At 37.6% G+C, this 12,183-nt stretch overlaps 1 protein-coding gene across 3 annotated transcripts in view; it reads right to left on the bottom strand.

The window, feature by feature from the left end:
• Window positions 1–384: 384 nt before the first annotated feature.
• SH3GLB1 (SH3 domain containing GRB2 like, endophilin B1) overlaps window positions 385–12,183 on the bottom strand; it is a 44,086-nt gene continuing 32,287 nt past the window's right edge. For all 3 annotated transcript variants that reach the window (XM_042250666.2, XM_042250670.2, XM_004002160.6), the window contains 2 exons: window positions 5,758–5,986; window positions 385–5,299 (listed from right to left, as the gene is read on the bottom strand). In XM_042250666.2, the coding sequence (XP_042106600.1) occupies window positions 5,192–5,299; window positions 5,758–5,986 (337 nt within the window). In that variant the 3' untranslated portion in view covers window positions 385–5,191. The remainder of the gene's footprint in view (window positions 5,300–5,757; window positions 5,987–12,183) is intronic.

Below are 12,183 nucleotides of genomic sequence, written 5' to 3'. Positions count from 1 at the left end.
CTTTCACTTTCATCAAGAGGCTTTTTAGTTCCTCTTCACTTTCTGCCATAAGGGTGGTGACATCTGCATATGTGAGGTTATTGATATTTCTCCTGGCAATCTTGATTCCAGCTCATGCTTCTTCCAGTCCAGCGTTTCTCACGATTCTGCATATAAGTTAAATAAGCAGGGTGACAATATACAGCCTTGACGTACCCCTTTTCCTATTTGAAACCAGTCTGTTGTTCCATGTCCAGTTCTAACTGTTGCTTCCTGACCTGCATACAGATTTCTAGGGGCCAAAGTGGCAGTGACAAAAGCTTTTATAAACTGGCATACTCTATAATAGCATTTCCACCTTCAAGTATTCTCCTTAAGGAAATATTAAAAGATTTAACAACACAATGTCCTTTAAAGCAGTTTATTAGTTGAAAAATTGCAAACAACCTAAAAACAGTAGTTTAATAAAATGTGGCACAGGAGATGAAATACCATGCAGCCATTAAAAAAGATATAGAAACATATTTTGACATGGCAAGATAGTCATGGCACTGTCAAGTGAAAAAAAAGTTACAAAACAGTATGTACAACTTGATCCCAAGTAAAAAAATCTACAAAAGCACAGAAGAATCTCTAAGTCTATACACCTAGATAACAGTAGCTCTCCCTGGAGGATGGAATTGTAAGTGATTTTTATCTTTATATACCTTTTCCCTCCTTTTTTACCAATGCATTTATGACTTGTATTTTTTAAAAAAGCACTTACGATTCTTAGAAGGTCTCCTTTAAAACAGGGAGAGCAGAGCTTAGCAGCCCGAGCACCAGGATGTACATGTTAGTCTGATATGACTTTAATGCTTTAATGTCAAACTGTGACTGTGCAGAGTGGAAATGTGGGTGGTGGTAATGCTTACCCTTCTTCAGACACATCCATCCCTAGAAACCCTTCACATCAATCAAGTACAGGCATTCTAAGTGGTATTGTTCTTTCTTATATGAAGCACACCTTATACCTTCACACCCACTTGTAATACAGCCCAGAGCAAGGCTCCTCTACACTTGAGATAAATGTTGTTGGTATACAAAAAGCAGGGAGAATTTTCAAGTGATGTCAGTTAGCAGGCCTGAAGGTAAAAGGCACATTATTTTTATTCTACTCAAGTGGGTCTCAAACTTAGGAGGGTAACAATCACCTAAATGACTTGTAAAGACAGAACGCTGGGTCCTACTCCTAGAGTCGGTTTCAGTGGAACTTGGATAAGGCTTAAGAGTTGCAGTTTTTCCTTTCTTTGACAAATATTGAGTATATACTATGTGCCAGGTCTCATGCTGAGAGTTGGGAATTTAACTGTGATCAGAAGAATTAATAGTCTCAATCTCACATTCCAGATTGACAGATACATACCTACTAAACAAATAATTGAAAGTAACTAATTACAATTAGTACTAGAACACAGGAAAGATCAGAATTCAGTTTTTGTCTTGAAATGTATTTAAAAATGTTACATGGAGAACTAAGACTAGTTGTATAGCCCCTTGAAGACAACAAGTACCAAAAAAGGTACTTGGACATACAAATTAACATTTTTAGCAAATTCCTTGGTGATGCTGATATTGCCTGTCCTGGGGGGTCTCACACTGAGAACCACTTCCCTACTGAACAGTTTCCCATTAGGATAATGTGGGAGAAAGGGCAGGTGTGCTGTGGACAAATACCACACCCCCATTTGAGTCTCACCATGAGGGAAGAGCCACTTAATCATCTGGAGAAGGGGTTCAGGCAAAATTGTGCTGTGCTAAGTCGCTACAGTTGTGTGTGACTCTTTGCAACCATATGGAATGTAGCTTGTCAGGCAAAAGTACCGGAGTGGGTTACTGTGCACTCCTCTAAGGGATCGTCCCAACCCCAGGATCGAACCCTTGCCTCTGATGTCTCCGGCATGGGCAGGCAGGTTCTTTACCACTAGCGCCACCTGGGAAGCCCCTGAGGTAAAGCTGGCTGTAGGTCATATTGCAAAGAGTGCTACATACTATGGCAACATATTTCAAACTTTCAGGTGTTCCGGGGCTAGGGAAGATATTTTTAAGGAATCATTTCAAAAAAGCATGGAGGCAAGCTGGACCTTCCTGGGTAAATAAAGCTGTTCCTTCTTGCCCTGTGCTCCTTCATCTTCTGCATGTCCTCCTAAGACCAGCCCCTCTATTTACATCCTGTTCCTTTGTTCTGGTGGAGAACAGCAGACTATGAGGATGCACTCTAACCCACTAGTGACTCTGGCCTCAGGTTTCTTATTTCTCACATTATTCAGACTGAGGCACATTCCCATTTCTAGGACCTAGTCTCCTACAATATGAATTCTTCTGATCAGCACCACAAAAACAATTTAATGCAATGACCTTTTAGGTTAATTACCTTCAGGACAAATAAAAGAGATAATCAGTTACTTCTGTTTGTAAAAAGAGCCTACGATTATTTCCAAGTTTACTGTTTCATTTATACATGCATCCTTCACATTACTGTATCTTTAGATTAAGCTCAGGGCCACAGAGATTAAGTAACTCTCAATTGCACCATGAATTAATAGGCTTCCCAAGGTTTTCTTCCATGCCTAAGAACCTACAGACCTTTACCTGAGTAAAAATTAAACCTATGACCTTATAAAAAAAGCCCAAACCAAAATAAAACAAATCCAAAAGACTCCAAAGAACCAAACAAAACTCCATTAAAATAAAAAACAATAAACATAAAAACAAATTTACATATTGTGCTGGATTTGTGGTGGACAAAGGCACAAAAAAACCTTTGAACTCTAACATTACTGAAGGCTACTGTACATTATTGGGTTACGATAAGCAACATTCATTTGATGCAAAGCGGAAGGTTCTAATAAAAATGTACACTGACCGTGGCAAGGTTAAACCTAGATCTTGATCTGATTTAAACAGGGTGCCAGATACAATCAGTAAGGAACAGAACAGAGCATGGACATAGAAGATGAATCTCTGATTCACAGTTGTAAACAAGGCCAACAGTCAGGAAGCTACAGAAGCTAACAAGGGGAAAAATCTTTACAGCACATTTCTACAGTGTGCCAAGCTTTCCCCCCCAAATTATCTAACATACAAGATAGTTATAAATCTACAGGTATAGATTTTTTAAAACTTTTTTTTGGCTATAAAATCCTCACAATAACCTTAAGGTGGCATAATCATCCCCACGTTACTACCAAGGAAATGGCAGTTTACATGACATCTGAGCTGAAGCTCAAAGAGCACAGTATGTGAAGAAGACTGGATTTGAACCCAGGACAATTTCCCTTCACTGCTCATATTCTTCCCCTTTTACTACTCTACTTCCTATAAGCCTAAATTACAGTTGCTATTAAAGCTGACTTGATCTTTTTGTATGATCTTCTAATGCCTAAATCTGGATTTACATAATAGATGGTGCCCTGGGCTGGCCTTCGAGCTTCCTTTCTGGGGGAGAAAGCTTCACTCATGTGGTTTTATGGCTAACTAACCAGCGTGAGCAGCTCTGGGGATTAACAGTATGGAAATTCACAGGGTGAATCAAATCATCTTTTACAACTATAAAACTGCAGAGAAATGTGTCTCACAGAATAGAAATGTAACAACTACTGTTAAAATTTGGACTGTAAACTGAATCATCAACATGTTCACCAAGTTCTCATTAAGAACTCTTAAATACCATTTTAAAACATCTTTTGTGCTGAATATTCATTTTTCAAAGTACCAAAACATATCATTTTGACACATTAACATTTCCTAAAGAAATTAACTACACCTTTATACTTAACATGTAAGCCAGACTGAACCACTCTGAGCTGACAGAATGTGCTACATTCTCTCAGCTCCAGGCCTGGCGTAACTTTTTCCTCTGCCTGGAACACTTCCTCTCCAAATCATCTCCCACTATCCAAATTTGAATTAGGTGACTCCCAAAGCTCCAAAACGCAGTATCACATTTTCCTTCTATCATGACACTGACTCTGTTATATGACCGTTGCTTACTTATTTTTCTGTATCCCCTACCAGTCTTTAAGATCTGTAAGGGGAAGAATTTGGTGCATCTTGGTCAGGGTCGTATTCCAAGCTGATCAGCATAGTGCCTAGCACCCAACAAATGTTTGATGAATGAATGAAAATGAGAGGAAAAGTCCTGACATGGAAACAATCTGCAATAGCCCACACAGCAATTTTCTCATTCCAAGTATATTACTAATTGTTTCATGAGTGTGTGAACTAGAGAGCCTGATTAGGATAACCTAAGGTCATTAATAAATTTTTAAAGTTTTATTTGTAGGCTTAAAGTAACCAAAAGTATATTGTTTACATACAATTTACTCTATAACAAACACAGCTGTGCAAATCCATATTTTTATAAGGATTTGTTGTTGAATAACAAATTCTCTTTACTGTACTACAATATCTTAACACATCCAATTCTGATTATGGATTAAATGGTGCCAACTGAACAACCTTAGAAACACTGTTCAGTGAATTGAGTTTGTCCCAGATGATTTAGAACCTTAACTGCAAATGTACTAGAGAAATATGGTAACACTTCTTGAGGACTAGTTATTCTTAGAAGAAATCATTCAGTAGTATTTAATAAAAAGCCCTCAAAATAACTCACTGAAATAGAATATTGTCATCATTCAATAACTGCTAGAAAATAAGGTAAACATAGTATAACTAAGTTTTTGTTTATGAAAACATTCAGAAACATTATATTTTTCACAAAAGAGGTTTATATCCTAGAGCTCTTTTTAAACCAAGTTAAAAACAAATTTTAACTTTATTCTTTGGCTATTAATTATACCTAATAAATGAGTCACTGATATCAATTCACAATAAATTTATTTTACATAAAACAAAAAGCTTGCCATTAATGAAAAATCCAGTAGAAAACAGTTCTTCTGCTTTAACTTGGGGTTCAAAAGTAGAAGGTATGGATTAGTGAAACCTCAGTAGAAAGAGAATTTTGTAACAAAACATTCTTGGCATGAAAGCTCTAACATAACTTTTGTAATGAAATATTTACCATGCAGTTTTATTGGCAGAAAGGCCAGTTTCTGATGGTTGGTATTTTCTTTTCAGTTTCTTAAGACATTAACATGAAAGATACTTAAACCTGCTTTATTAAGAGTTAACTGTATATAAATATGGTATCTTTCCACAGTCCACCTATTTAATTGAGCAATTCTAAGTAGGTAATTGGCACCCTGCCCTTCTGGTTTCCCCTTTCACCCATCAGCCAGTCTGAATCCATTCCAACGACACTGAAAACAGTGATTACCTACAAAATAAAACATTTCCAGTTATTAACTATATTAATAAATATACAAAAAACTAATAAGATTGTAAATTATTCACTATGAAATTTAATATTACCATAAACAAACACCATTATCACATCATAAACATTATCATCAATGTGAAAGATTAAGGGTTTTATCAGAGGCAGTTTTAGAAATCTAATTATTTAGCAGTTAAAAGCTTTAAATAGTTCTGTGATGTTCTATTTTGTTAAAAAATAGTAGTTAAAAATTTACAATACAATTTAGAATATTACAATTTAGAATTTAGAATATTACAAATAAAATTTACAATTTAGAATATTAATACAATCATCTGCAATCTATGAAAACATTCATAATAAACTATTTCTAAACAAGCAATGATGAATTTGCATTTGTTATACTAGAAGGTTAAGTCAATCTATGATAGTTTTCTTTTTACATCCACATTACTCACCTCATCTGCCAGAAGGGATAATTCAGTGCTGTTTGCAGCATCATAATCATACAGAACCCTGGCCCTCCGGCTGCCACTGCACTCCTTCAGGTCAGTGAGGTTGGAAGGAGAGGCGATTACTAGGCTACTTGTTGAAGTCAAGGCAGAGGAACCAATCACATTTGACGAAGCAGATGGTACAGGTGCCACAGAAGTCTGGTTGTTGTTAGAATGATAACTGGATGGAAAACTGTTGAAAAGAAATTGCCAATTATGTATACAGGACCAAAGTTTCTGTATATCACCACCTGGTGGCAGTATTTACCTTCTACCAACCTCCACTGGCTGAAGATTTAAAAGATGTTAATATTTGAATGATAAAGTGTGCTATCTCATTACCCCTTTTGGGTGAATTACATTAGAGAAAATGCAGGTTATTTTTAAATATAAAATCCTTGAAAGTCTGTTTCAAAGTCATCTTTACAAGTATAAACTTTAAGAAGTTTAAAGAAACATATCTATTTTTCTCCAGAAAAATGATTCATAATACAATTTTCTACTGTATGTTTTATTAACCTTTTCCTTCCTTTATGAACTTTTAAATAAAAAAAAAAGAAAAACTTACCTAAATGTCAGATACTACCACAGACTAAAGTTTTTAAGTTAATTCTTTGAGAAATATTTGACTAACAACACTTTTTCATAAAATAGATTTTCACATTTTTCTGTTCATTCGAATATTTACTGAGTATCTCCTTGTCCAGCATCACTAGAACAAGCTGAGATATAAACATGAAACTATACCACTCTTTTATGGATTGTAGACAGGTGAAGGGACAGACATTGAAATAATATGTTATGACTGATAACATAATGAAGACTCAACAGAAGAATAGGGTAGATATCACAAATTCTTCTTGTTTTTTAGGGGAAAAATGAAAGTTTTATTAGAAATTAGTGAAATCTTTTTATCAATGTGCTTACAAATACTTTAAAGATAATTAGAATTTTCAGTTTATTTTAAGCTTACTGTTCTTCTATAATACTAAATAGAAAAAAAACATAACATGGCTGGCCTATAATCATTCTAATCCAACCACCTGTAAGGTTGAAAACAATCCTATTAAGATTCATTGTTGTTGTACAGTTGCTAAGTTGTGTCCAATTCTTTGGGATCCCCATGAACTGCAGCATGCCAGGTGTCCCTGTCCTTCACTATCTCCCTGAAAGTGAAAGTGAAGTCGCTCAGTTGTGTCTAACTCCTTGCAACCACATGGACTGTAGCCTACCAGACTCCTTGTTCCATGAGATTTTCCAGGCAAGAATACTAGAGTGGGTTGCCATTTTCTTCTCCATCACTATCTCCCTGAGTTTGCTCAAACTCATGTCCATTGAGTCAGTGATGCCATCCAACAACCTCATCCTCTGTCATCCCCTTCTCCTCTTGCCCTCAATCTTTCCCAGCATCAGGGTCTTTTCAAATGAGTTGGCTCTTCACATCAGGTGGCCAAAGTATTGGAGCTTCAGCTTCAGCATCAGTCCTTCCAATGAATATTCAGGGTTGATTTCCTTCAGGATTAGTCTCGTTTGATCTTCTTGCTGTCCAAGGGACTCTAAAGAGTCTTTTCCAACACCACAGTTCAAAAGTATCAATTCTTCAGTGCTCAGCCTTCTTTATGGTCCAACTCTCACATCCATACATTACAATTAGAAACAGCATAGATTTGACTGTAAGGACCTTTGTCAGCAAAGTGATGTCTGTACTTTTTAATACACTGTCTAGGTTTGTTATAGCTTTTCTTCCAAGGAGCAAGCATCTTTTAATTTCGTGGCTGCAGTCACCATCCACATTGATTTTGGAGCCCAAGAATATGTAATCTGACAGTTTCCACTTTTTCCTCATCTATTTGCCATGAAGTGATAAGACTAGGTGCCATGATCTTCATTTTTTGAAAGTTGAGTTGTAAGCCAGCCTTTCCACACTCCTCTTTCACTTTAATCAAGAGGCTCTTTAGCTTCTCTTTACTTTCTGCCATTAAAGTGGTATCACTAGTTAAAATATAAAATGCTTCATTGGTAAAGGTAGGTGAAATTAATCTCTTCATAAAATACAGTTTTCTTTTTTATGACTCCTGTGCCATCTGGAAATCAGTCAGCAAAATTTTCTTTATCCTTAACCTCTTCTCTAAACCTTCCTTTCACCGCCTGATGCTTGTGTTTATCTCCCACACTCCATGTATCATTGAGCCTAGAGGTGGAAGCTGCAGGAGTTGCATGCTCATTTCCATTCCTATAATCCTCTCCCTCACCAAGATTACTCCTACCAAATTTTTGAATTTCACGTTATTCAACTATCAACTATCTCTTGTTGCAATCATCTACAGGTGTCTTTTTTTTTTTTCCCCTTTATCTCTAAATTTTAGTTTCTGGCTCACTGCCAGTATATCTTAATTCTTGGTGATTCTAAGAATTATTTGAACAATAGTAACAATATTATTTGTTCAAATAATTGTTAGTCTAATTAACAATCAGATCCATGGGCCTATCAGATCCATGGGCTCTTCTCTCCTAGTGATTCTGTGCCTGACCCTAATTCAGCTATCCATTACCAATGCCTCACCTAGACTTTTATCAATTCCAAAAACTATAACCCTTATAATAACCATATTTCCCAACATTCCATTCTCTGACCATCAACTTTTCCCCTAGTACTCATTTCAACATGCCTATCTCAGATTCCAAGCTGGAATCAAGATTGCTGGGAGAAATATCAATAATCTCAGATATTCAAATGACATCACCCTTATGGCAGAAAGTAAAGAAGAACTAAAGAGCCTCTTGATGAAAGTGAAAGAGAAGAGTGAAAAAGTTGGCTTAGAGCTCAACATTCAGAAAACTAAGATCATGGCATCCAGTCCCATCACTTCATGGCAAATAGATGGGGAAACAGTGGAAACAGTGGCTGACTTTATTTTGGGAGGCTCCAAAATCACTGCAGATGGTGACTGCAGCCATGAAATTAAAAGACACTTACTCCTTGGAAGGAAAGTTATGACCAACCTAGACAGCATGTTAAAAAGCAGAGACATTACTTTGTCAACAAGGGTCCGTCTAGTCAAGGCTATGGTTTTTCCAGTAGTCATGCATGGATGTGAGAGTTGGACTATATAGAAAGCTGAGTGCCGACGAATTGATGCTTTTGAACAGTGGTACTGGAGAACGCTCTTGAGAGTCCCTTGGACTGCAAGGAGATTCAACCAGTCCATCCTAAAGGAGATCAGTCTTGAGCATTCACTGGAAGGACTGATGTTGAAACTAAAACTCCAATACTTTGGCCACCTGATGTGAAGAGCTGACTCACTGGAAAAGACCCTGATGCTGGGTAAGATTGAAGGCAGGAGGAGAAGGGGACAACAGAGGAGGAGATGGTTGGATGGCATCACTGACTTGATGGACATGAGTTTGGTAAACTCCTGGAGTTGGTGATGGACAGAGAGGCCTGGTGTGCTGCAGTCCATGGGGTTGCAAAGAGTTGGACACAACTGAGTGACTGAACTGAACTGAACTGATCTCAGATCTATAGTCCTACCATAGATCTACCATCTATTACCCTACCAGCATGCCATTTGTGTTCAAGGTAAATTATCAGAATCACCCCCCTTACACGTACCTTCAAATCCCATGTCCTTTACTTCATCCTACTCATTTGGTAAAGATTTCCCTAATTATGTATTCAGTATCCATGTATCTATGACATGAAAAAATACAAAATCATAGTCTAGTCTCACACTCAGTGAGTTAAGTAGGAACAAGTGGGTCCACAACACTGCCTAGCAACTACACTACATTCCTTTAAAATCTATCCACTTAACATTCTCCGGATGACTTTTCATGCCCCTTTATACATCTGCAAAATTTCAGCAATTCTCCCTTAACCTTTATAATCAGCTGATGAACTGCTTCCTTTTTATCTAAGAGGAGAAAAAAACAATCAGGAAACTTCTACACTTTTGGTCATCCTTCCTCCTACTACAGATGAGCTATATCTATGCCCCTAAGATTATTTTAAGGTTAATTTTTCCACCTGTGTATAAAATTGCCTCTCAAGGTTATCACACTACCAATTGTCCCCTTTCTTTTCAATATTGTATTTTCTCCATTTACTGTATCATTCTTATCAGATTATAATTGTGCTTTTATTTCTCCTATCTTAAAAAAACAAGACAAAAATGGGCTAGACTCTACTTCCCCCTCTGGCTAGTGCTTCACTTCTCTATTCCTCTTTACAGTAGAACTCCTTGAAAGACTCATCTAAACTTAATGTCAACAGTTTCTTTCCTTCCACTGACAAACAAGCTTTTGCCCACACTGTTCCATTAAAGCTACTCATCCAGGTCAGTAATGACTTCAATGTTCTAAACCCAAAGGTTTACTAACAGCCCTCTTTTCCCTTGATCTATCTAGAGATCACAGTAACACTCCTCTCACGTTTTACAGCTTAACCCGAGGCCACACACGTGGCTCACATCTTACCTCACTGCTCATTCCTTACCATTCTCCTTAGCTTGTTCCTCGGCTCTTTGTTGGAGTACCTCACGGCTCAGCCCCTGATCTTTTTTCCCTCTCTACTCATGCTGTGCTGTGCTTAGTCCTCAGTCGTGTCCGACTCTTTGTGACCCCATGGACTGCAGCCAGGCAGGAACTTCTGTCCATGGGGATTCTCCAGGCAAGAATACTGGAGTGGATTGCCATGCCCTCCTCCAGAGGATCTTCCCAACCCAGGCATTGAACCCAGATCTCCCACACTGCAGGCAGATTCTTTACCATCTGAGCCACCAGGGAAGCCCATGAGTAATGAAGTAGGTAGTCTATCCCTTCTCTAGGGGATCTTTCTGACCCAGGAATCAAACCAGGGTCTTCTGCATTGCAGGTGCATTCTTTACCAGCGAGCTACCAAGGAAGCCCCTCTCTCTACTTACTCCCTTGGTAATTTCATCTGGTCTCACAGATTTAAATATCCTTGATATAATGACAAATGTCTAATTCATCTACTTCACTCCCCCACCAATATCCAGACTTGCATATCCTAAAACGGATTATTTCCACTTGAATGTTTCATTTCTCAAACTTAACATGTCCAAAACTGGGCTCCTGATATACCTGACATGCCTTCTCCACACCCAACCTGTTCCTCCTGGGGTATTCCCCATTTTAATGAACCAAAACGCCAATTCTTTCAATTGCTCAGGCCAACACCTGCAGTAATTCTTGACACCTCTAGGTCTCATGTATAGAACATATATCAGAAAACCCTTGCTGTCTTTACCTTTAAAAACACACCCAGGGTTTGAGCACTTCTACTATATCTATCACAATCCCCCCATCCAAGCTTCCATCATCTCCTGATTGGATTATTACCAAGTTATTGCAATAGGCTCCCAACAGGTCTGTCAGCTCACACTCTTGCCCTCTAACATCTATACTCAACAGGGCAGCAAGAATGATCTTGTTAAAAGCTAAATCAAACTATGTCCCTCTTCAGCTCAAAATCCTCCAGACTTTATCTCCAAGTAAAGGTCCAAGTCCACAAAGAGTGGTTTCCAAAGCCTAGCTCCCTGTTTCCTTGATTAATCTTCACCTAAACTCTATTTTGCTACCTGGACATACAGCTATGTTCCTGCTTGAGTTTTTGTACTTCCTCTCCTGGAGCATCTCTAAGATGCCCGTGCGCTTTATTTTCTCACATCTTTCAAATCTGTCTTCCCTGACTATGTAAATCTCTACTTTCCTGCTGTATTTTTCTCCAGTGCACTTATCGCTTCCTAATATACTATGTAATTGATAAAACATATTGATCTTCTACTCCCCTCTACCCCTAAACAGAACGTAGGTTCCATGAAGGCAGGAATATGATCTATTTTGTTTATCCTTGATGTCTAGAATAGTGCTTTTAAAAATTACAAGCAAATGTTTCTCTGATGGGTAAAAGGGTTCTAATGATAAAAAGAACTAACTTCTAATTCAAGTTTCACTCTGAAGTTAAGAATACATTTCCGAGCATCCATTCCTCAGTGAATGCAGCCTATATATACATTTCTGGAGGAAAAAGAAAAAGATATGCTCTCTCCACACAGATGTGTTTGTATATCTAGACAGGATTTTTAAAATGTTTTACCATGGAATTTTACTTTCAAACTTACCAGTATAACTAACCTTTGTTTAGCCACTGAGTTCTACTGATGTTAATTTTGGGGAATTAACAGAAAAAAGAAAAACAACAAAACACCAAACAGAAAAACCCAGAAAGACCATCTTCACCTTCTAAGAACTTTTACTGCTAAATTGAAAAAAAAACAAAACTCTAGACCTCCTGCCACTGTAGCTCAATATGTAAACTTTCCCACTATTAAAAATAAAATATATTTACTAATCTTATAACCAGTTCTT

This window comes from Ovis aries, chromosome 1, assembly GCF_016772045.2.
Source record: "Ovis aries strain OAR_USU_Benz2616 breed Rambouillet chromosome 1, ARS-UI_Ramb_v3.0, whole genome shotgun sequence".
Taxonomy (NCBI): Eukaryota; Metazoa; Chordata; class Mammalia; order Artiodactyla; family Bovidae; genus Ovis; species Ovis aries.
Note: the sequence above shows the minus strand (reverse complement) of the source record. Positions and strands in the feature narration are given on the sequence as shown.